Source organism: Rattus rattus, chromosome 18, assembly GCF_011064425.1.
Source record: "Rattus rattus isolate New Zealand chromosome 18, Rrattus_CSIRO_v1, whole genome shotgun sequence".
NCBI lineage: Eukaryota > Metazoa > Chordata > Mammalia > Rodentia > Muridae > Rattus > Rattus rattus.
This window is the reverse complement of record NC_046171.1, coordinates 22,442,180-22,468,355: the sequence shown is the minus strand read 5'-3', so window position 1 is coordinate 22,468,355 and position 26,176 is coordinate 22,442,180. Positions and strand designations below refer to the sequence as shown.

Genomic DNA, 26,176 nt, shown 5'->3' with positions numbered 1-26,176 from the left:
ATTATAGGAAGATAACCCTTCTTTCTATTTTTCAAAGTGCTGAGAATGGAATCTATGGTATCACAAACGGAAGGCTCTGCCACTGAGCTATATTCCAGCAGTTCTCAAACTATTTAAAACTAGCTGTCAACTGGTTTTAGAAGTATATTCCTCACAGAAGGCAAATTTCAATTTTTCTATCTGATCTTTATCTATGTTTTTTAATTGAGAAAGGGTATTAAACTAAATGGTCACATTGATCCAAAACCCTTAGGGCTCACTCATAACCATTGATTTTGTTTATTAAAAGATATCAGATATAATCCCTGTCATCTCAGTGTTATAAGTACAAAAAATTAATTTTGAATGCCTTTTTAAATTTCAGAAAATTTCTGCTGAGTACATCAATTATATGATGTCATTTATAAACTTCCATATAATTTAACTTAAAAGAACTAATTGTGGTAGGATGTTATAGTCATTTAATAATTTAAGGTATGAGGGCAAGAACAATTAATGCAAATGAAGGGAATTGGACATCAAGTTCATTTATTCTTCTTCTTGCTCTATTAATCTGTTATCATCTGGTGCAATTGATGATCTCACTGGATTTAATTCCCACAATTTAAGTCTACAATTTAGCTAATCAAAATGTATGATCAATTCTTCAATAAGTAAAAATCATTTTATAAATTAATAATTATTAAAATATGATATGTGCATTTTATGTGTACACATGCTGAGCTTTCTTACCATGTAATTTCTATAAGAGAAAATACTGAATTACTACTTACAATTTTAATTTTATTTAAATATAATATAATATAATAAAAATTGTTGTCTTTTGGGAGCCAGGGAATCATTGCTGCCTTGCCTTTTTTAATCCTGAGTATTTTGTTTAGTTTGCTCATAAAGGATGCTCTCATTCTGTACCATGTATTACAATTGTTATGTATTGCTTAAGAAATGTGTAAAATATGGGTTTTAGAAGCAATGAGATCATAAGACTTGAAAAGAACCTGAATTTTTTCTTGGAAATAAGAGGATCTTTTTTTTCCTTCTCAGCTCCGCAAAGCTATTATAGATCACATATCAGATTCTTTCTTGGACACAACAGTTCCACTCCTGGTCCTCATTGAAGCTGCTAAGAATGGCCGAGTCAAGGAAATCAAAGATTATGCCTCCATATTTCATGAGCACACGGGCAGGCTCGTGGAGGTAAGTGTGCGGTAACTGCAGCTGCTTCCCATCCAGGAAAGCAAGGTTCCTTTCTCCATTTACAGCTGAATTCTTATATACAAAACAATTGCCAACATATTACAAACGCTTCAGAGTTGAGCCTAGGTGATATGGACATTTATGAGTGAAATGGTGTAAGCCACCCTTCAGTGGCTTAAAAAGAAGCAGTTTATTTACAAAGATCTGTGAAATTGTGCTCACCATTGTTTTGACTTTAAATACCCATTTTAGTGGCACTATACAAAAGAACAAGCTAAATTCATAGTTCCGTCCTGGTAAATATGTTCTTACCATTCTAGCTTTAATGTATGAAATACTCCATGCCGTGCGTTTTATTTGCTGAGTTTCATGGGTCTTTTTCCCCTTGCTTTCTTGAACATACTGTGTGCTGCAAAATAAAGAGGAAGACAGAAGATTGGGCAGGTTTTGAGAGAGCTCCATGGAAAACTAAACAGGGAGAGTAGACTATGGGGAGATGACAAAGATGATAATCATAATGACCTCCGTTTAGCAGCTCCAGGTGTGACCACAACCCCACAATTTCAGGAGCAGGATGACAGATCGGTAAGAGAATTATGAAGGGCTCTAGATAAGAGATCCTCAAGAGGCAACGAGTAGAACCTGTTGAATTGTGAGTATCAAAACACAGCTCAGTGAAGCAGAGGGCGTGAATGGAATTTTTTTTTCTTTTTTTTTCAGAGCTGGGGACCGAACCCAGGGCCTTGCACTTGCTAGGCAAGTGCTCTACCCAAGCTAAATCCCCTACCCCGTGAATGGAAATTTTTCTTCAGGCAAAGTTACTCAGGAGGCCAGAAACAAGTTGAGGACTATGAAGTGGGTTGTGGGTGAGGCCCTGTATGGAAGAATTTCTTCAGGCAAGGATGCACAGGACAACCAGTGACTAGGAGCGGGATGTGTGTTTTTGCCAAAGCTGATTCTTGGCTGCCACTCAGAATTGGTCCACACCAGTGTATTACTTTTTAACACTCAATCTTACTGTGTTGCCTTGGCTAGTCTAGAATGTATTATGTAGACCAGGTGCTCCTATACTCACAAAGATCTACCTACCTCTGCCTTCCCCGTGCTGAGATTGGAGGTGGATGTAACACGTACAGTCATTTCTGTCAGTGATTGTAGCTAGTGTCTGTTAGGATCCTCTGAGCCAATTCCATGCTGGCAATTAAACATTTGATGGCCACGTCTTCCTTCATGGACACGAGCTCTGCAGTGAAGTGTGGTTATTGCCTAAACTGCTCATAAAATGTGAGAGAAATAATCATAACTCAAATTAGAATCATAGTAGCACAGGGTGTTTTTTTTAACACCTTTAATGTAAATACATGGAACCAATTTCAACGTAGCTAGCATTTTTACTGTAAACTCTCCTGCTTGACTCTAGTCTTCAGAGATAGAAAAAGAAAAATAAATACACGAACACTTACTTTATGGCTAAGGCCATGTCTTTTCCGAAACTGCCCCACCCCTGGCTTAGAAGTTGCCTATGTATTTTCCAAGAAATCTGTAAGACAGCCCAAGTGTTATTAATCTGATGAGCATTTGATGAAAATAAAGCCATACACCCTAATTAGTGTCAGGGCTGACGTCGGGTCTATAACTTTCAGTAAAGAGATTCAGTGATCTATTGTTGAACTAGGTTGGCTATTGCTGTTCATATGCACCTTCCTCCAGTATTTATTGGTGGGGCAGGGTTTACAAAGAGCTGCCTAATTAAGCCTACTCTCTGACAGCTGCCAAACATGTCTTTATAAAGGCTTCTATGTGGAAATCAGACCAAATAATGGGGGGGGTGAGTTTTGTGATACACTTTGAAAGTAAATTTTGATGTCTGTTGATAATGTATTTTCATTCCAATTTTCTGGTTTAGTCTTTCTATGAAAATTGTGGCTTTGTGCTGCTTCCCAAAAAATGACACCTTAGACAAACTGTAAAGAGGCAGGAGGTAGGGCAGGAGACAAGGCTTACTCATCAGCCCTGAGACTTCTTTCCAGAGACCTCTACTCAAGGGAAGCCTAGATTCTAGACTTTGATGTCTAAAAGAATTTTGGGACCAGTCATTATGGGCATAGTTGGAATTTATTAGGAAGTGCTCCTAAAATAGATTTATTTTTGGAAGTTAATAGAGAGTTGTTTAAAAATAACAATCATTTCCATGTGGGTGTTGGTGCCTCAAAAGAGAATTCCTTTTAAATGTCTTTACAGTAGTCATGTGTATTACTTTGTAGTCATATCTCAAAGAGTGACTAAGGGACTCAGAGAAGATCACTGAGTGGTTCCTGAGGGGCCTTCCTTAGGATTACTGATTTTAAGGTCACAAAAGTTGTACAAGAGAGTTCAGAAATGACTTGTCTGTAAAGGGAGCTTATAGTCCTGTTTGTGAGATTCCTGGTAAGATCTCAGTTTGTATGGGAATATGGCCATATTCAAAAGGCTTTCACAATTGGGGAGAAAGCGTGGTTTAGTAGATATTTTCATATTCTTACTCGAAGTATCTTCATATAAAAGGAAGTTTGTCTCTGTTGGCAGCCTCCAAGTAACTGTACTGGAATTCTTGACTGTCAGCTGGGGAGAGACTTCATCAGGGCTCTTGAATGATGATTCTTTTCCTTTCCACATTCTTTAATAGCGCCTACTTTTCCAGGTACCCCCAAACAGCACTATTGAACTTTCTATGGACAATTCCTTCTAGAGGTTTTAAGATTTTTGAATAATCTCATAACTTAAAAGTTATTTTTTACCTTACTTTAATCTAGAGCTTCTTCAAATACTTTAAAAAATACTTCCATTCATTCCATATTGCTAATGTGCTGCCTTTAAGGATGTCCATAAATATTCCCTTAATATTTTAACCAAGTGATAGATCGCTATCATGCAGATAGAGCTTTACAAAATTTATTTTAAAATGTTCAAGGATTTTAAGAATTCCCCATTCCATGTGAACATTAAAGAAGAGAAGCTTTTGGAGTTATGAGCCATTGGGAGACTGAGAATGGATTTTATTTAAATCCGAATATCCCCTTAACGCAGAATAAAGTGATTACGAAGGGCTGTGGCAGTTCCTACACTTCCCTCAGACCCCAGCCTAAATGGGTACCTTGTGGTCTAAGTCACTTTCAATTTCAGTGAGTTTTTACCATGCACAATAACTCCTAAACTTATTAGCTTAAAGCGACTATTCATTACGATCACTCCCTCACCTTCTCTGGCTCAGAGGCCGACAGCTCTTTTCTAGGATTCCTCAGGAATCTGTCTTTCTCCTATGTTAGCTGGGATAGAGGCAACCAAATATGTGTCCCACTTGGACACAAAAGAGGGCTGTGCCCATGCCCATGTGTGTTAGCGATCAACGGAGAGGTTTGCCTTGCTGAATAGAGATAAAACATAGCCTCTCCATGTGCCTTGGGCTTCTTGCAAAATAGGTTGTAGGTTCTAAGAGGGTCACCACAGCATCATCACAGGTCACATGGCCCGAGGAGGAGGTCTTTCTAGAGATTTCTACTCAGCTGAAGTCGAGAACTTGATTTATAGCACAGAAAAGAATTTATGGTGACTTGGTAGGAAGATAAAGTGGTGTCTATTAAGAAGAAAAGACAAGACAACGGTATACCACATGCCGGAGAGGCAAATTCTGGCTTCTTAGGAAAGAGTTCTGTGTATCTTAATGAAAACCTAGTAGATGATTTTGTGTGTGTGTGATTTTTGAAGTGCCATTGTTCACCCATGTCTAAGTTTAAAAGAATAAATTAAAATATTTGAGTATTTTAATTTTTATGACAGGTGTGTGTGTGTGTGTGTGTGTGTGTGTGTGTGTGTGTGTGTGTGTGTGCTGATGCATATGTGGTGGTGGAGGGGTTATCTCTGTAGACGTGCTCCTGCCGTGCCGTGCACGTGCAGATCAGAAACAAATTACCACGACTCACTTCTTCTACCATGTGTGCCCTGGAGATAGACCTGAACTCTAAAGGTTTAGCAGCAAGCAGCGTCAGTCTTGAGCCATCTCACCAGACCAGGCATATCTGTGTTGTTTCGTCTCACTTTGCTGAGGCAATGTCTTACATGTAGCTCTCACTGTCCTGGAACCCCCTTTGTCGACCAGGCTGGCCTTGAATTCATGGAGATGCCTCTGCCTCTGCCTCATGACTGCTGGTGTTAAAGTCATGTACAACAAAGTCCAGCTTGACTGAGTTTCATCTACTGGGTTTTCCTTTAGTAAATGAAATTATAAAGTGGTTTATGACGTGTGTTGACAGATTTACATATGAGAAATGGTGCTCAGCAGATGTAGATGAGGTATATACCAAGTTGTCTACTTGTTCAAGGATTACAGTACCTCTGTCTCCCATCCTGTCAGAGGAGTTCTGAGATTAGGCTGGCTTTATGGGGTACTGGGCCTCCGAACTTAGGTCCTTATAGTTGCATTTAAGGGTTCTATCCATTGAGCTCTCTCCACAGTCAACACATACATATTTGTCATAAATATTGGCTCATAATTTGGTCCTTGAGATTTTTCTCAGAAAGGGAAGTACAGACATTTGAGTTGACTAACTATTCAGCTATGTTGAAGTCCTTGACTTTCAGCCATGAGAGACCTCAACCAATTTGAAGGACTGGTGGTCTCTTTTTCTCTCTCATGATCCCTTAACTTCCTCTGTCTTTCCTATCCTGCTTTAGTCAGGGCAAACAAAAAACAAGAAACAAAAGCTGTCATTCTCTTAATGCTCAGGCCCGGAAATTAGTGTTCACTTTGTTGTATTCTTTTGGTCAAAGTAGAGGCAGGGCAAGCCCTGTGGGAGACAGGGTGACTCTGGGCTCAGTAGAAGGAATAGCCAAACACACATGGCTGCCCTTCATCTACTGCATGCCTCCTCTGCTCTACCTTTTATAACATTTTATTTTAGGAATATTGTTTATTAATTCTTTGGCAATTCTATACATACAGATATATCTTGATCATATGCAACCCCCCTTACTTGCCCCAAACATTTCCTAACATGTCTCCTTCCTACCTTAATCACCTCCAAACCCCCTGCCTTTTGGGATGTTGTCTTGTCTTGCTGACTCGATCCTGTATATGACTTGTCACACGATCACAGCTGCAATGAGTTTGTGAGAGCAAAAGCCTTGTCATGTCGGGGGAGACAGCATTTCACGGTGCCCCTCCCCCATCCTCAGGCTCACATCATCTTTCCAGCTCTTTTTCCCCACTGAGCCTTGACCCACAGTCAGTCACATGGTCTCAGTGTTTTAATGAGTTATGAGTTTCTACAGTAACTGCTGCCCACTGTGTGGTTTGGGGGTTCCTTGGAGGCCTCCTTGACCAATAATTTGTAATATCCTATACCTGGCTCTGAGATGCTCCTGTAATAACCCATGCCTTCTGGGAAACCACTGTCCATTTTACCAACCTGTGTTCAGACTCCTCCCTTTTTTGTTATTATATAATTTATAATTAAAAATTTTATTGTAAAAAGTGATACATCCTAGGTCTCTTCCATTTGCTTTGTCTCTAGATGGAGTTTAGAAAAGATAATGTATAAGTTCCTCCTATTGGTTTATTATTTTTCAATTGATTTGTAGGTTCCTAAGAAAGACAAAAGCAAAAGTTTTTGTTGTCTCTTTAATATAACAGTTTGTGCATTTTACTTCTCCAAAGCACTTCCACTTTTATCTCCCAGACAAACCTTTGATTTGAAAAAGACCACCTAATGAAAGCAAAAGAGAAAACTTACTAATTTAACATATGACTGGAGACGCAAGGGCATCAAGAGAGTCCTGAGAAATAGGAGAGGTTAAATACATCGGTTTGATTGAGTTTTCCTTGTATACATTAGCTCACCAGTGTCTTCTCATTTCTCTCCCAGCACCCCACACTGACATGCACACATACCCATCTTATTCCCAAGCTGGGTCATTTGACATAGCAGGACAGGGAGCCTTAAGTTCTAAATGACTTGGAGAAAAAGCTATTTTCAACGTATCTAGGGTTTCAGACCTCAACTATATTTGTCAGAGAAATCTAAAATCAGTGGACTCGTTCAAATCCGACCTAAATGGGGGAAACAAGGCCATTTTTAAAGAATTCCTATCAGATTGTCTAAGAAAAAACTTTGTATTGTTAAAGGAACTTTGTAAATAATGGCTAAACAGTAACCTTAAAAAAAAGAAGAAAGAAAGAAAGAAGGAAAGAAAGAAAGAGAAGGAAAGAGAAAAGGAACAGAAGACAAAACATCCAAGGGCGCATTCAAGTACTCATTTGAATAAAGAAACAGATGATATTGGTTCCCACCACTAAACCAGAATTATCTGCAAAGGCAAATCTAGTTTTCTCCAGTGGAGTCTCACAGAGAATGTTAACCACAGAGCCTAGGCCCGGTGCTCAGGAGTAGTTGGCCAATACAAAATAAACGTAAATACAACATGAATGTGTTTTTCTACACTTCCTGTCTCATTTGCTTAGTTATATGTCAAGTCATCTCTTCCACGGGTCACGTGAGTATATATTTTTTTTTAAAAAATCCCTTACTGAAGTATCAGTGAATGCCTATGTCATTCATTATCAAGAGCAGACACAAACCATCTATAGAGAAATTGTGTTCAGAAGGCATGTGTGAGAAGTAACACCTAAAAGCACTTGACTATCTCAAAAAAAATTTCCCTGTCTGTCTTTCATCTGGCGATTTAATGGCTCTCAAAAGACTGTCATTACAGTGAATAAATGCATTGCTCGTTATGATAGCTATTATGTAATTAGTTTTCATTTCTCTTCTGTTCATTTCTTTTGTTTTGAGACAAGGACTTATTATTTAGCCCTGGCTGGCCTAAGTGATGCTGTCTAACCGGGGCCAGCCTTATATTCGCTGTGATCCTTTGACCTCTGCCCCACCCTTGCTGGTCTTACTATGTGTACCCCGCCCCACCCAACTGACATCTTAGCCATATTATAATTTGTTCTTGGCAAGGTTGTTCTTTCTGAGCCTTACCTCTGATGCTAATTAAAATGGTGATGGCCTGAACATTGTCCCTTGTCTTTCACCATATTATTTACCAGTAAACATGTTTCTGTTAACGATATAGGACAGAGAATTTTCTGTGAATCTATATAGTTCCTTTCTGGAAAATGCCATATCCCTCAGTACTTTGACTCATCAAAAATTCATGTATCTCGATGTACCCTATTTTAGTATGTTTCACGGGAGCCTTTCATCAAAAGGGAAAAAGTGGGTGGACATTTAATTATAATACTTCCCTACTACCTACATGGCTGATTGTTCCCACTCGCAAAAATGGCGAGCCCGATTTAGCAGAGCCACGGTGCCAAGAGAGCAGGATTGAGAGGGGCTCCTGCTGCTTGCAAGAAGTGCTGATTGCTGTCAGCTCTCCTCATGCCTTTGCTTCCTGACAGAATGCTGTGCAAGTTTCACACTTCACTTTAATTGATCATCTGTTATCAAATAAGGATCTGTTCGATTATAAATAAACACAGCTTTTAGAGGCCCATCTTATTCTTCCTCCTCCTCTCTCTGGTAAAGACCCAAAATAAAAAAAAAAGATAAAAAATAAACCCAATGCTTATGCTCGTACACAAACCAACAACTGTTCTAAGAGGATGTCTTGGAAACTCTCCTGTTTGGGTGGGTAAAGGATGTGGTAGCTGAGTCAGAAATGCACTCGATGAGAAGGAGCACAGCGCTTAGTAGGTTGGGTTGCACAGCACTTAGTAGGTTGGGCTGCCGCTTCTTGGCTTAGGAACCTTCTCATGGCCAAACATGTTTACAAGTCTGATCTGGATGTGCTGAGTGTTTTCCTCATTTGAAAAGGCTTTTTTCCTTCTATTTTTGACTTGTTCTCTTTCCACTGGTGGTGCAAAGTCTCCTAGAGTAGAAAACCAGATACTTCTCAGAATAACGTTGAGATGGAACATTTGTGCTTTGGACTTTGGAGGAGGGAGAAAACAGCATGGAATGAGAAGAGTTTAGGGATTCAGCAAGACATAACAGCAGTCAGCTTGAATTCTGAATAGTGGGCAACAGTGTGCTCTGGAAAATCACAATCCCACATGGGGGAATAGCAGTATGAATACAGCCAGCCTCGGATTCCTAGGTTTCTGAATGCAGTAGAAGTCAAAGATAGACAGAAGTGTCTGCAGGAGCACAGAGTGAAGCCAGAGCCGATGATGGACAACCCTGAACACTTGGTTGCCAGGGCGAAGAGGCTTGACCTCATCTTGCGAACATTGGATTGTGAGATAGCCTTGGTACAAAGAACAGCTTCTCAGTAGGAAAGATATACAGACGGACCCTGTTCTCTTTGGAGATGGAGTGTTTTCTATCTGGATGTAACATTTCTAACTGTTAATGGCTGATCCTAACCTCACAAGCATAAATTTGCATACAAAACTCTACATTTAAAACCTAACTCATTATGATAACTCAAAAGAGAATGAATAACACTCATTTTAATAAGGAAGTTGGAACAGAAAAGCAAGTAGCCCAGGATTTAATGGCTCTAGATACATGCTGGCCAACAGAAATAGAAAGCAATTATGCTCTTAAAATTTTAGTAGTTACACTTACACAGTGTGGAAATAAAAAGAGACAGATTAAACTAGTTTCCATATATTTCACTAAATGCAATATGCCCACAATATTATCATGTCAGCTATTAATTGTATAAAAGTCATTAATTAAATATTTTATCATTTTTATGCTCATATAAACCTGAGATGTATTTTAAACTTGTAACTCTTAATTGAGAATAGCCATGTTTTAACTGCTCAGTGGCTACATATTACATACAGTGATTTTGTAGTATGTGTATGTGTGTGTGTGTATGTGTGTATGTATACATATATGTGCATATATATGTATATATGTATGCATATTTATATATGTAAGAATTTATGTATGTGTGTATTATATATATGTTTACGTGTGTATGTATGTATATGTGTTGGGCTTGTGTGTATGTGTATGTATATGTGTGTACATACATGTGTATATGTGTGTATATATGCATATATTTATGTATATGTATGTATGTGTGTGCTTATATGTATATGTGTATATGTATGTGTGAGCTTATGTGTGTATGTATGTGCATGTGTGTTTATGTGCATGTGTGTGTGTATGTGTGCATGTAGGCCAGGGGTTGCTGTTGGTTGTCCTTATTTACTTTTCTGCATCTGTGATAAAATAACTTGAATGAGACAACTCAAGGAAGGGAGAGTTACTTTTGCCTTACAGTTCCAGGAAGAGAGTCCATAATGGCAAAACCCAAGACAGCAGTCAGCCAGAGCAAGAAGCAAAAGAGATCACATTTTAAACACGAAGCACAAACAGTGGAACAGACTGGAAGCAGGAGTGAGGATTAGAGACTCCCAAAGCTCACCTCAAGTCACACGCTTCCTTCAGCAAGGCTGCGTTTCACAACCTTCCTGCACAGCTCTACCAACCCCACCAGGGACCAAGCACTCGAATATCTGAGCCAGTGGGTATCACTTGTCATTTAACTGTCTCCCTCTCTGCCCTCAAGTACTGGGGTTACAGAAGCTTCCTGCCCATTGTTTTTTTACATGGGTTCAAAGGTCAGAAGACAGGCACTCATACCTGTGCAGGAGGAACATTGCTGATTCATCTCCACAGCTTTGAGTAGCATGTGAACAAGTTGAAGGAAGTGTTCAGTTGTTTCCTTCCTTCCTTCCTTCCTTCCTTCCTTCCTTCCTTCCTTTCTTCCTTCATTCACTCACTCATTCATTCACTCATTTACTCATCCCAACTTCAAGAACCATTTGTCACCATACAATCTTCTGAACACCAAGGATTATATTTAAAGTCTCACTCGTGTTTCTTACACCCAATCCTTGAGAAGAACAGCATTCAGTTTGTGCTAAAACTAACAATAAGTAAAAATCAGATGTCCATTGGTCTTATAGAGAAATCTTAAGACACGGTGGTGGGGAGCACAGTAAAATATGAAATCTGTAGGCTGAGGTTTGTGTCCTCGCTACATGTCCTCTGGAAAGTGACTGTGAATCCCCTGTCTTATTAAGGAGACACTCCACCCTCAAATGAAGGTATTAGTAAGACCCAGTTGAATGATGCCTTAAAGTCCCAGGTGCCATACCCAGTGGATGCTGTTGATCTTCCAATATCAGCTTCATTCCCTCCTCCTAATTACTTTTTCCTACAATCTTCCATATAAAAAAGTAAACTGCACCTACCACTAACAAGTCTTCTACTCCTAAATGCAGGTAAAAGCAGAAACCATGCCCAGAAACACAAACCAGTTAAATATCAGTGTGCATAAATGCTGATCAAATGGCTTGTCCAGAGTATTGACACACAACTAATTGGTATGTGAGACTCTGAGGCTGAGACCTTTCCAGTTTTGCCTTATATAATGACACCTGGCCAGGAGTTAACCACTAAGCCTGCTGATGCCAATAAATAATTGTAGGCCTAGAACCCAGATTTTCTTTTAATTACCAGCATGACCCATGCAAGTTGGATTCGATTGATTCCTTTAAACCAAATCACCATGAATTCACTGGAAAATCACAATGTTCAAAGTCCTTAGTCGTCAGGGAAATGCAAATCAAAACTACTCTGAGATTCCACTTTACACTGATCAGAATGGCTAAGATCAAAAACTCAAGGGCCAGCACATGATGGCAAGGATTTAGAGCAAGAAGGAACACTCCTCCATTGCTGGTGGGAGGGCAAATTTGTACAACCATTTTGGAAATCAATTTGGCAGTTTCTCAGAAAACAGAATATTTCTACCTCAAGACCAAGATATACCACTCCTGGGCATATACTCAAAGATGCTACACCACCCCCCAAAGATCCTTGCTTAATATGTTCATAGCAGCTTTATTCATAATAGCCAGAAACTGGAAACAACCTAGATGTCCCTCAGCTGAAGAATGGATAAAGAAAATGAAGTGTGTCTGTACAATGGAATACTATTCAGCTATTAAAAAACAAAGATACCATGAATTTTGCAGACAAATGTATGGAACTAGAAAATATCATCCTGAGTGAGGGAACCCAGTCCCAAAAGGACATGCACAGTATGTTCTCACTTATAAGTAGATATTAGTCATAAAATACTGGATACCCAAGCTACACTTGACAGACCCACAAAAGCTAAACAAAAAGGAAAGCACAAGTGAGGAAGCTTGAATCTCACTTAAAAGGGGAAATAAAATAGTCATAAGAGGCAGATGAAGGGAGGGAACTGGGTGGGAGAGGGAAATGAGGGGTTCAGGATCAGATGTGGGGAGGGACAGGAGGGATGGCCAGGTGGCCACAAAAATGAATTGGAATCTGCCACTGACAGGGGTGGGGAGATGGGGATCATTTCCAAGAACAGACACCTGGGATAAGGGAGGTGCCCAAGAATCAATGGGGGTGTCCTTAGCTGTGACTCACTGAATTGGGGAACCTGAAGAGGCCACGTCCTGTTGCCTGGCAGGAAACCCACTGGTATGATAGGGAAACCAACCCATATACAGAACTTTCAACCCAAAATTTATTTCTGTCCACAAGAAATGCAGGCATGGGATATAGATCAGAGATTGTACAGTCAACCAATAACTATCCCAATTTGAGAAAGAGCCATCCCATGGGCAAGCACCAATCCCTGACACAATTATAATATTCTGTTATGCTTGCAGACAGAAGCCTAGCAAAGCTGTTCTCTGAGAATTTCCACCCAGCATCTGACTTAGATGCAGAGACCCACAGCCAAACAGTGGATGGAGCTTGGAAACTCTTATGGGAGAGTTGTGGGAAGGATCGAATGCCCAGAAGGGGACAGGAACTCCACATGAGGACCTAGTCAACTAACTTGGACCCTTGGGGCTCCTAGAGACTGAACAACCAACCAAAGAGCATACAGGGAGTGGTCAAGGCTTCTCTGTTCATCTGTAAGGGATTTGCAACTTGACCTTCGTGTGGGTCCCAGACAACTGGAATGGGGGTTATCCCAAAAATGGTTGCCTGTCTGTGGGATGTGTTCTTCCAGCCTTGTCTGGCCGCAGTGGCCTAGCCTCTCAGAGATGGTTCAGGGTAGGGCAATGCCCAGGGTGGACCCACCCTCTCAGAGAAAAGAGGGGAGGGGAGGAAGGATTGAGGGAAGGGGTGACTGAGAGGGGGTTGTAAAGTGAATAAGTGATGTAAAGTGAATATATAATGTAAAGTAAAATAATAATTTTTAAAAAAGAAAAAAGAAAGAAAAGAAAGGAGAAAGAAAGAAAGAAAGAAAGAAAGAAAGAAAGAAAGAAAGAAAGAAGAAAGGAAAGAAAGAAAGAAGAAAAGGTCACCAAAGAGGTGCCCACTTATGCTCTTTTCCTACAGGACTAACGTATATGGAACGCCACTTTTTAACAATTGATTCCATTTTTACATTTGAATGCAAATGAGCTTTACTCTTCTGCCTGGGTGGTGACACAGGCAGATTTCTAAACTCTTGTAGTTAGAGGAAGTCTGTTAACTAGATGTATTGGATTGCTGATTTTCTTCTTGTTATGGTCATAAACCTTTTGGGATTCTACTGACCCCTTTAGAGGGGTAACCTAAGACTATCAGGAAACACAGATATTTACATTATGATTTATGACTGTTGCAGAAATTGCAGCTATGAAGAAGCAAAGAAAAGTTTATGGTTTGGGGTCATCACAACGTGAGGAACTGTATTTAAAGGTCACAGCACAGGAAGGTTGAGAGCGACTCAGAGAAAACCAACTTTAAAAACTGAGAGAGCAGAGGAGATAACTCAGTTTAGAATGCTTGCCTGACATACAAAAAGCTCTGTGTTCGATATCCAGCACTAAGCACTACAGTTTTATGTACACAGCTGTAATCCCAGGACTCTGGGAGACTGGAGAAGCCCTGGGTTTTGCAGGAGAGCTCATCTGGCAAATTGGCGAATTCCAGGTTCTGTGGAACTTAGTCTCAAAAGAGTAATGAAGTAGACAAGTTAGGAAAGACACCCCGATACCTATTTATCTGTCTACCTGCTATCTATCTATCTATCTATCTATCATCTATCTACCTATCTATCTATGTATCTATCTATGTATCTATGTATCTATCTATGTATCTATCTATGTATCTATGTATCTATGTATCTATCTATCTATGTATCTATCTATCTATCTGTCTATCTATCTATCTATCTATCTATCTATCTATATCTACTTATCTATCTATCATCTATCTATCTATCATCTATCTATCTATCTATCTATCATCTATCTATCTATCTATCCATGTATCTATCTATGTATCTATCTATCTATCTATCTATCTATCTATCTATCTATCTATCTATCTATCTATCTATCTATCTATCTATCTATCTGTGTGTATGTGTGTATGCTTATTTGCACAGAAACATTTGCACAGAAACATGTACACACACATGCACCATGCACTTACCATCCTTCTATGTTTATATAGCTTACTTATTCAGTTGTAAGACTATGTGCCTAGGGATGGCACTGCCCATAGTGGGCTGAACTCTCTCATATTAGTCATCAGTTGACAGAGGCCACACAACAATCTGCTTGAGGTAATTATTTTAATTTAGGTTCCTTTTTCCCCTGATAACTTTAGATTGCATCAAGTTGACAAGGACGGCTCTTATGAAAAAGTCAAATTTAACTGTCTTTTGTTGATCACCTGCCTAAATGATAGATTTAGCAGGAAAAGACTTAGCCTTTCTTGCTTACTCTGACATTTGAGTGTGTGTGTGTGTGTGTGTGTGTGTGTGTGTGTGTGTGTGTGTGTGTGTGAAATTATTGTCTCTAAGAAAATATCAATCAGATCTTCCTTGGTGAGTTTGATCCACCTTTGGAACCAGCCTAGCAAATGAGTTCTTGAAATTTGTTCTCTACCATCTTCCTTTCCTTTTTCTGTAAGTCCACCGCTCCCTCCTCCACTCTGGCTACTGATGTTGTTAAATTATTATTTCGCATGTCTATGTTGACTTTACATTTCTATCATGGTTCCAGCAAACATCCTGTTTGCAAAAGACATCCATCCCTCAAAAGTTCTCATTGTTCTCAACAGCAGCTATGCTAGGCACTGACGATATAATCCCTGACAAAGGAACCAGGCACTTCCCCTTTGGAGTTTTCTCCAGAAAAATAGCGACAGTCATCTCAGTTGTGATGATTCATGTGTTGGTAACACAACACTTGCTGCGGAGATGCTCATGGGGACTGCGTTAATGTTATAGCACTTTGGTTTTGAGGAGTTGGCTTTTAAGCTATAAACTGATGAGGGGGAGGGGTATTAAAAGTTGATTTAGGACAGGAATCAGGAGAGAAAGAAATTTGATAGACATAGGACTGGAATATTTAATAGCCAGAAAGTAGAAGTTAGACATCCTTTTTTTTTTTTTAATACATCCAGTGTGTGTGTGTGTGTGTGTGTGTGTGTGTGTGTGTGTGTGTACACAGAATTTTTGGGCTGTATGATAACTATATTTTGGAATGGGAACAGTCTGTAAGGGTTTGGTTCTCATTAGCCATGTTTCCATTGCTGGTTTTACTGTTTTTGCATTGTTAGATGATATACGGAAATGATATTATAGAAAGAAGCTTGTCCTCCTTGCTGCCTCAAAGTGTCTTGTCCACTGCCAGAACTTTTAATTTCGCTGAAGCCAAATTAAGTACAATATATCAATGCTGTTAGATATGAGTTATGCTTGTCTCATTTCTCTTTGATGCTGATTTTCTCCAGGATTCTCTAGAAATTGTACAAATTCAAGACTTATGTAGGCTTATAATCTATTTTTAATTAAAATTTTATGTCATAGAAGGAGAGACTCAAGGTTCATTTATTTACTGCATATAAACAATTGTCTCACCCTTATTCGTTGAAAGTACTATTCTCTCTCCAGCCATTAAAGTGACACCTTTGGCAAGTATGAATGGACCTGTGTGTATAAGTGTACCTCTGATCTCTTGGCTCAGCTTTATTGATCTATGTGTCTACCCTTTTTCAATACAAGATTTTCTTCAATGTGAGCTCTTTAGGAAGCTTTAAGATAACTGTTCTTTCTTCTCTCACTTTATTCTTTTTAATATTTTCTTGTAAATTTTAGTATGGATTCGCCAATATCTGCAGAACTACTGCAAGAGTAGATTAGACGGTCACTAAATGTCTGTCTATAAAGAACGGATGTTTTCTGCATTAGTTACTTTTCTATTACCATCATAAAAATACCATAACCAAAAGCAACAGAAGGAAGAATTTGTTTTGGCTTATAGCTCCACAGGGCTAGCTGTCCTTAATGGAGAGAAAGGCATGGCGGCAAAATCAGGAAACTGAAAGATCATATATTTATCTATATGTAGGAAGCAAAGTGTGAACTGTAAATGGGGCAAGGCTACAAACTCTCAAAAACCCACCCCACTGTCATACTTATTCTAGCAAGGTTAGGACTTAAACATTCTATAATGTCCCCAAACAGCTCCACCTACTGGGCTGTTCAATACATTAACTTATTGGGCTCATTTCTTTCTATTTTTAATTAATTAAATAAATCAGATAAACTATGTTAATGTGTATTCAGCAAATAATATTTAATAAATTAACACATTATTTCATAAATTAAAATAAATAAAATAAGTTTATATTCAGACCGAAGTTTCCCCTTCTTTCTCTCCTTTCAGTAGGGAATTCTGCAGAAGAGACAAGATTATGGGAGCCTGAGTTATCAAGGACACAATAAGATAACCCACAGAATCAATGAACCTAGGTCCATAGGGGATCACAGAGGCTGAATGGAGCCTACCTGGAGCCTACCTGGGGCGACTTTGGCCTGCACATATGCTAACAGTTGTGGAGCTTGGTCTTCTTGTAGGACCCATAACAGTGGGAATGGGCTGCCTCCTCGTCTAGCCTCAATTGGAGAAGATACACCTACTCTTTTTTTCCATCTTTATTAACTTGGCTATTTCTTATTTACCTCTCGATTGTTATTCCCTTTCCCGGTTTCCAGGCCAAAATCCCCCTAACTCCTCCCCCTCCCCTTCTCTATGGATGTTTCCCTCCCCATCCTCCCCCGATTACCGCCCTCCCCCCAACAATCACGTTCACTGGGAGTTCAATCTTGGCAGGACCAAGGGCTTCCCCTTCCACTGGTGCTCTTACTAGGCTATTCATTGCTACCTATTAGGTTGGAGCCCAGGGTCAGACCATGTATAGTCTTTGGGTAGTGGCTTAGTCCCTGGAAGCTCTGGTTGGTTGGCATTGTTGTTCACATAGGGTCTCGAGTCCCTTCAAGCTCTTTCAGTCCTTTCTCTGATTCCTTCAATGGGGTTCCCGTTCTCAGCTCAGGGGTTTGCTGCTGGCATTCGCCTATGTATTTGCTGTATTCTGGCTGTGTCTCTCAGGAGAGATCTACATCCGGTTCCTGTCAGCCTGCACTTCTTTGCTTCATCCATCTTATCTAATTGGATGGCTGTATATGTATGGGCCACATGTGGGGCAGGCTCTGAATGGCTGTTCCTTCTGCCTCTGTTCTAAACTTTGCCTCCCTATTCCCTTCCAAGGGTATTCTTGGTCCCCTTTTAAAGAAGGAGTGAAGCATCCACATTTTGGTCATCCTTCTTGATGACGCATCCTTCATGCGTTCTGCGTATCTAGGGTAATTCACGCATTTGGGCTAATAGCCACTTATCAATGAGTGCATACCATGTGTGTTTTTCTGTGATTGGGTTACTGCACTCAGGATGATATTTTCCAGTTCCATCCATTTGCCTATGATTTTCATAAAGTCATTGTTTTTGATAGCTGAGTAGTACTCCATTGTGTAGATGTATTTTCTGTATCCATTCCTCTGTTGAAGGGCATCTGGGTTCTTTCCAGCTTCTGGCTATTATAAATAAGGCTGCTATGAACATAGTGGAGCACGTGTCTTTGTTATAAGTTGGGGCATCTTTTGGGTATATGCCCAAGAGAGGTATAGCTGGGTCCTCAAGTAGTTCAATGTCCAATTTTCTGAGGAACCACCAGACTGAGTTCCAGAATGGTTGTACCAGTCTGCAATCCCACCAACAAGCAACTTGATATGCCACGTATGGTTGATCCATGGGAGGTCTGACCCTTTCTGAAGAGAAATGGGTGAAGGGAAAGGAATGGGGACATTCCTTATTCAATCCATCCCAATATCTTATTGGTGCTGTCTTCCAACCAAGAAGATGATATTTCTGCATCTATTTAGGCCTCTCTTGGTTTTCAGCTTATTGATGTTTAAGATATTAAACATCAAAACATTTAAAATTATTAGATAATTGAATAACCAGAATGAGCAAGTATTTCTTATACTAAATAAACCCATAGTGTGTCATTCTACCTATTAGGTTAATTTGTGAAGTTTTCTTTTTTCTTTTTTCTTTTTTGTTTTTTGTTTCTTTTTCTCCATCTTTATTAAATTGGGTATTTCTTATTTACATTTCAATTCTTATTACCCTTCCTGGTTTCCAGGCAAACATCCCCCTAACCCCTTCCCCTCCCCCTCTATATGGGTGTTTCCCTCCCCATCCTCCTCCCATTACCGCCCTCCCCCCAACAATCACGTTCACTGGGGGTTCAGTCTTGGCAGGACCAAGGACTTCCCCTTCCACTGGTGCTCTTACTAGGCTATTCATTGCTTCCTATGCAGTTGGAGCCCAGGGTCAGTCCATGTATAGGTTTTGGGTAGTGGCTTAGTCCCTGGAAGCTCTGGTTGGTTGGCATTGTTTTTCATATGGGATCTCAAGCCCCTTCAAGCTCTTTCAGTCCTTTCTCTGCGTGAAGTTTTCTTTTATTCATGGCATATTCCTACTTTATTTGTAATAGATTCTTTAATAATTATTTCAGGAAAGCTCTCCATTAACTTAGCTGATCTGATTGATAACCTATTTAAGAAAATTGATAGTGCTTTTCAATAATTAAATGTTCTTTGGCAATTTTATATATGTAAATAATACCTTGTAATTATTTGTGCACTCTCTAATCTCTCTAATCTTCTATCTTTCCTTCAAAATTTCCTTTCCTATATCCTGTGTTGTTGGTTTGTTTCAGTTTATATCTCATTGACTTTAACCAGAGCAGTCTGTGTGATTGTGGACTTGAAATTATCCTTGGGAAGTTGCTGGGCTCAGCAGTGGGTAGGAAATATTTCCTCTTCCCCTAGAATCTATTGGTAGGTAACCAACAATTCAATAGAGACGTCTGGTGGCTTAAACAAGAAAGTCCCCCATAGGCTTTGATATTTGAGTACTTGGTCCCAAGTAGGTGGTGCTGTTTGGCATAGGAGGTGTGGCATTTTTGGAGGAAATGTGTCACTGGAGGTGGGCTTTGAGGTCTCAAACTCTTATGCCATTCCCAGTGTGTCCTTTCTGCTTCTTGCTTGTAGAACAAATTATTGGCTCTCAACTGCTACTCTGGAGTATAGCTAATTACACTTTTAGGAGGTGTTTTTGTTATTGCTGTTGATTTTCTTCATGAAAAACTTAAATAGCTAGATAGTCCAAATATAAAGATAGTTGATCTTTGATAAAAAGGTAATGACATTGTAATACAGCAGAGTCTTTTCAAAGAATGATATGGAAGCAACTGGAAATCAAAATGTAAATGATAAATCTAGACTCAGCCCTTAAATCCTTATACCCATCAAGATAGATTAAAATTTTAGATGCAAAATCTAAAATGTCTAGGAGAAAAAAAGTGAAGAAAGTTGGGTGCAGTGATGACATTTTAGATATAATGGCAAAGCCATGATCCATGAAACAAACAAGTGATATGCTAAACTTTAAGACTGAAAATCTCACTTCAAAGTGAATGTCAATGGTGTGAGAGAAGAAACCACAGACTAGTGGTTTTCAAAGGACACTTCAGATAAAATACTGTCATTTCAAAATATATAAAGTGCATTGAAACCCAACAATATGAAACTGATCACATGCACCAAGGAAGGTGCTCAAGACACAGGTCTTCTCTTAGCATGGAAAATGTCCTGGGCTCAATGGCCAGTGCCCAAAGAAAATAATAAAAAAAAATGATAAAACATCTAAAGAGACTCTTAACCTAAAAGGATATACGGTGAAACGCATGAAGGGCCATTTACTTCATGAATTCATTACACACAACAACGGGGAGCTATCAATACATACAACAAAGAGCAGCCCAGATCTGCAAAGCCTTGGCCACACCCAGTGCTAATTAGGATATTGAGCAACTGAGCTGACATCCAGTGCTGACTGGGGATGGGAAAGGCTGCAATGGCTTTGGAAGAGTGGCAATTCCTTCAGTCAATCAACGTAGACATGGCCTAAGAGCCAGCATCTTGTTCCTTGCTATCTATTAAAAATAATAGAAAACCTAGGTCTACAACAAGATGTCCTTTCAGTATTTTGTGAACATGTACACACAAATGTGTGGGGGTGGGTGAGTGGGAGGGTTGCTCATATATGTGTGGATCATGTATGTGGAAACTAAAGATCAGCCTCAGGTTATTGAGGTTATTCAACGTTACCAATATTCATCCACTCTTTTTTTCTCTATCTGAGAAAAGGTCTTTCTTTTAACCCAGGCTTTCCAGTTTGACTAGGCTGACTGTCCAGCAAGTCCCAGGGAGCTTCCTGTCTCCAGGTCTCCAGCACTGGATTATAAGTGGATGGCTACCACCTCTGGCTGCTGCTTCTTCTTCTTCTTCTTCTTCTTCTTGTTCTTCTTCTTCTTCTTCTTCTTCTTCTTCTTCTTCTTCTTCTTCTTCTTCTTCTTCTTCTTCTTCTTCTTCTTCTTCCTCTTCCTCTTCCTCTTCCTCTTCCTCCTCCTCCTCCTCCTCCTCCTCTTTTTCTTCTCCTTCTCCTCCTCCTCCTTCTCCTTCTCCTCCTCCTCCTTCTTCTCCTCCTTCCTCCTCCTTCATTGTCATCATCATCGTCTTCTGCATCTTCTTTTGTTTCTTTTTTCTCTTCCTCTTCTTCCTCTTCCTTCTCCTCTTCTTCTTCTTATTTTCTTCCTCCTCCTCCCTCCTCCTCCTCCGTTTGCATTTTCCCCTATGCTAGAGAGGAAAATATTGGGTTAGTCCCTTTACAACAAGAACAAGATTGTCCTTTCTACCCTTGAGAATTAGATGCTCTGGGTGCTGGCTTGAACTCAGGATCTTGTGAGTCAAGCAGTCTATTGACTGAGCCATCAATCCCCTTTTGTCCATTTTTGTGTATCTCCATGTATGCACTCTAGTGAGGGTGTATCAATTACTTAGGGATGCTCATACATTCCTGTCAACTGGCAGCCTGTTATTTGCATCTGCGAGAGCAGCCACATGAGGACATTTATACTCAAAATTTAAAGTTCCATTTGATTCAAAAGTTTCAACAATGTATGCAACATTACCAAGGACTGGAGCAGACGCATCAAAGTGCTCCTATCACTTTTTGGAAGAGAATACCTGGAAGTCAGTGCAATGGCTACAAGAATTGCTTTATACACCCAGACATGCACAAACGCATCCATGCTTTAAGAACTCCGGAGGCTTTAATCTCTAGACCTTTGCACTTGATGCCATCAGAGGCTTCTCATTTCTAAAGCCACTTTTGCAGCTTAGTTCTCCCACTCATGTTTGTCATAAACAAGGTGCTGATACCTTTGAAGCCGTGGATGAGCTGACAGTCTCCATGGAGAGACCTGAGAGTGGGAAGCACTGTCAGCAATTTGAAGAATTGGACTGACACCATCAATTTTTTCCTACTTAGAAGTTTGGACTGTTGTCACAGAAGCATTTGACCTGTGAGCTCAGGACAGTGGGGAGATATCTACTCATTGTGTACCTAATTTTATTGTCTCTGAGGTTGTGATAAGCTGACTTTTGCTTCCCCTATCAAAAACTGCAGCAGAACAAGCAACAGCAGAATATTTATTTATAATGGGACCAGGAGTCTTTAGGGTCTTGTTTTCTAGTTTTAGGGTCTTGTTTTCTCAATGTCCAACTGCATAAAAATGACATTTCTCTGAGCCCCCTATATGTAGTTTCTGGAAATTGTGACCAGTCAGATGACTTCGCAAGGGGATAATAAAATAATTAGGTCTGAGCTGCAACTGACAGAATTCTAAGTGGTGGCATGCCCATAGAATTTCCAATCGTCAGCCCATATTTAGAAAATCCTGCTAAGTGGGAAACGGACTGCAGAGAAGGAGGGAGAGCGAAACATGTAAGCAGTCCTCCATTGTGTTTTGTTATATTATTCCTGATGCTGGGAACTAAACTAAAGGCTATGAGTACTGGGGTTGGGGTGGGGGGAATTTCTCTGCCACTGAGCTACACTCCCAATCTCTTGCAAGTATTTTTATAGAATCTAGAAAGGTTTCCTGGATTCCACATTGTGATCACTATAAAAACACAGATCTAGCAACTTTCTCCTCACATGCGTGACTGCTAACAACCATTTAATATTGATCAGTTCCAGATCACTTATTAATTCTCAAGGGTAGGAAGGACAATCTTCTTGTTGTAAAGGGACAGACCCAATCCTTTTTCTCTTCATCATAGGTGGGGAGTGGAGGGAAGTAAAAGAACATCAGAATCTAACACAGTGTGTACTTTATAAGCAATGTTCAGATGATAGAAAGTCAAAATATTTAAATTATGTTTTATTTATCAGCTTTGGGTATTGTGACCACCACCATTATTTTGTTGCATATTTGATTTCAACTGTGTTAATGAGAAAACACTTTTCTCTTGGAAAGTTCTTGGTGGTTTTTAAATTAAAATGTATAAAATATGTGCAACCTGGATATCACAATTTTATGACATTGTATTCCTCTGTACACACACACACACACACACACACACACACACACACACACACACACACACTCTCTCTCTCTCTCTCTCTGTAATGCATCTATTTTCAGCAGAATTTAAAAAGATGACATATAAAAATGAGGGCAAATTTTTAAGGATTAACTATATTGACATGAAAAATAGTTGTGTAAAACTTGCTTCTTACAGGGTTGTTAGGGGGCTCTCACTTCAGGGCTTCTCCTCATCTCTACAAGGGTAAGAAGCACTCTTCTCCAGTTTGTCTGGTAGTGTCTGCACCTCTTTACGATTCAGTTTCCTTAAATACAGAGCAGAAATAATTCTACCCTACAGAGTAGTCATGAAGGCAAAATTACATGGTTAATGGGAAAGAGCTTAGAAATGGAAAAATTACTATGCAGATAATGCTTATAGTAATAGCTATTCTGTAAGTGCTCTTGTGTGTCAGGCAATGTTACACATATTATCTCATTTAGGTATTATTTGCCTTGTTTTATACAAGGTTAAAAATGGTGAATCAGCCCACCAAAATCACACAGTAGAAGATAGGACAAAAATAAACCTGGGTCTGAATGGATTCAAAGTTGAGAATCAATTTATCTATCTCCCTCTCTTTAATTCTTTCTTACATATTTTATAAATTATTCCTGTAAGTGCTGACAACTGATTTTGCTTATTAAGTCAATTCTTCTTAATATTACCTGGTTACTGCTAACATTTTCTCCAATCAACAAGACTATCTTCATTGGACCTGATTGGACAGGAGGCAGCCAGAGGCTTCTTACCTCACATCTTTCCGATTAGGACATTAGGGAGCATGCTCATGGGTAGCAGACAGTGGGCTGGAAGAGTCATTTTTTTATTCATTCCTATATGTGGAAAACACTGAGCTTCTTCTCTGTCTGGCTGTATGACCAAGACCTAGAATAATGGCTGCTTGCATTTTCTAGCACTGGCTATATAGTTTAATGGGACACAGAGTTGTTAATAGAATAGTTGTAACTAGAATAGTTAATCCAGTTATTAAGTAAGAACAGGTATATTAGACACATGCTGTTCTAGATGGCTTTTCTGTGGATACGTAAAAGCAGCCAGACCAAAAGCAACTTGGAGAAAAGCTCTTGTTTAACTAACACTAAAAGGTCACAGTCTACCACTAGCAGGAATCAGAACGGGATTTTAAGCAGTAGAGGCAGGAATCCATGGAAGAACGCTACATGCTGGCCTGGTCCCTCCCAGGGCTATACTCAGCTAGCTTTCTTAAACAGCCATGTCCTCTGCCTTGGGATGACACCATCTATATTGGGTTGGACTATTCCATGCCAGCCAACAATCAGGACAGTTTTTCATAGACATGGGCACAAGCCAATCTGATTTGGGAAATCCCCTAATTGAGGCTTCCACAGATGGTTCTGGGCTTTGTCAAGTTGACAACTAAAACTAAGTAGGACATATACCCTTTATAAACTGACATGAGCCTTAAGCACTTTTTCTTCCATTACAACGTTGAATTGTTCATACTGTGACTGTTTTTAATCTAAACTTAAAATCATCCTATCGATTTTTACAGAAATATGTACAAAGATTCTGAGTATGATTACATGGATGTACAAACCAAGTACAGGAACTGATATCTCTCTACTGTTGTATTTTAAAGTTTCAGTGCTTCGGATTTCCAGGATATCCGGATACCCCATACATTCTGGCAATGTGTTTCTGAATTGCAGGTCTGAGAGTATCATCACAAGACCTTGCTCTGGTGTGTCCTCTCAACATAGTTTACTGGTCAGCCTTAGGAAATCTCAGAATGCTTATGCAGTAGAGTTTCATTCCACATTTTAAAATGTTGGTAATATATGCGGATAGTTGTACACATGCAATCCTTCAAAAATATGGCATTTAAGAATACATAGCCTGTAGGAGTATATGAAGACCCACAGTCCTTGTTACAGATGAGTACGTCTGTGAGACAGTAACATGGTGGGTGAAAGCTACAGGGTGATGAAATCTGAGCCCACTGGGAACAGGTGACTGAGTGTATGTCCACCAAGACTGAAGAACGAATCCAGGATGTCAGATGGTGATTCCTGGCTTACAAATAAATCCCCCCCCTCTCTCTCTGTATGTGTGTGTGTTTAAATGGATTTAGTATCTAAAGTTGAAGGAAGTTATTTGCAAAGACATTAAACAATCTCTTGGGGGGATGATTTTTGAAATATTTTACTGCAATTGATTTCTCAATTTAAAGAAACCCTTAGAAATCCCACAGACATAGAGTGATTATACCTCAGATTTGTGAATAAACTCAAATGAGCAATTTCATTTATCTAAACACAAGAGAGGTATAATAACAGTCATTATGTCCTTCCACATCAGTTGCTAAGACTTTTACTTTGGAGGCTTGGATTAGATAATAATCCTGCTTTATGAAACTGCTGTTGAGTTTTTAAACTAAACCCAATTAACCAATTATAAATTAATGCAATAATGAAATTAATGAAAGAGCCCAAGTTCTTAATAGTATAAATGTAAGGTAAACTATTTCTTTACTGATCTATAAGAAGCTAAGAACCATAAGATAAAATCTAGAAAGTGGACGCATAGGACTATAGCGAGTTCAGCACGAAGTCACAAAGTAAGCAATTTGTCGTTGATCCAGTGGCCTCTCTAGGTGAGTGAGCCTGACAAGGTGCTAACTATTCTCTTAAAGTGGTAAAAGGTGGTTGACAGCAAGCACTTCCATCACTGAAACGAACTTGCGATTTAAGGGAGAGCATCAATCAAACATGGTTCTGTGTCTTCTAGCATGAGCTGCTTCTTGTGCAAGTGCAGTGTTGGGAACCAAAGCACATACATGTTCTCATTCTGACTTTCCAGCACGGGGAAGAAAGCAAAAGATCATCAAGATCCAACACCTTAAATATGTTCTAAGCAATGTTCAGATGATAGAAAATCAAAATGTTTTATTTATGTTCTATTCATCAATTTTTGTGTATTATGACTTTATTTTATTTTGTCGCACCGCTGTAACATTAAACTACCTCCCTCGCCCCAAGCCTTTTAACTATTTTATGAAGTGATATTTTGGCCAAGCTAAAGAAACCAGAATATACTAAGG

The 26,176-nt window shown here is 39.5% G+C and overlaps 1 protein-coding gene across 1 annotated transcript in view; it reads left to right on the top strand.

Moving 5' to 3' along the window:
- Positions 1 to 26,176, top strand: part of Ctnna3 (catenin alpha 3) — a 1,495,245-nt gene that overhangs the window by 752,537 nt on the left and 716,532 nt on the right. The window contains exon 9 of the mRNA XM_032888434.1: positions 1,045 to 1,197. Within this exon, the coding sequence (XP_032744325.1) occupies positions 1,045 to 1,197 (153 nt within the window). The remainder of the gene's footprint in view (positions 1 to 1,044; positions 1,198 to 26,176) is intronic.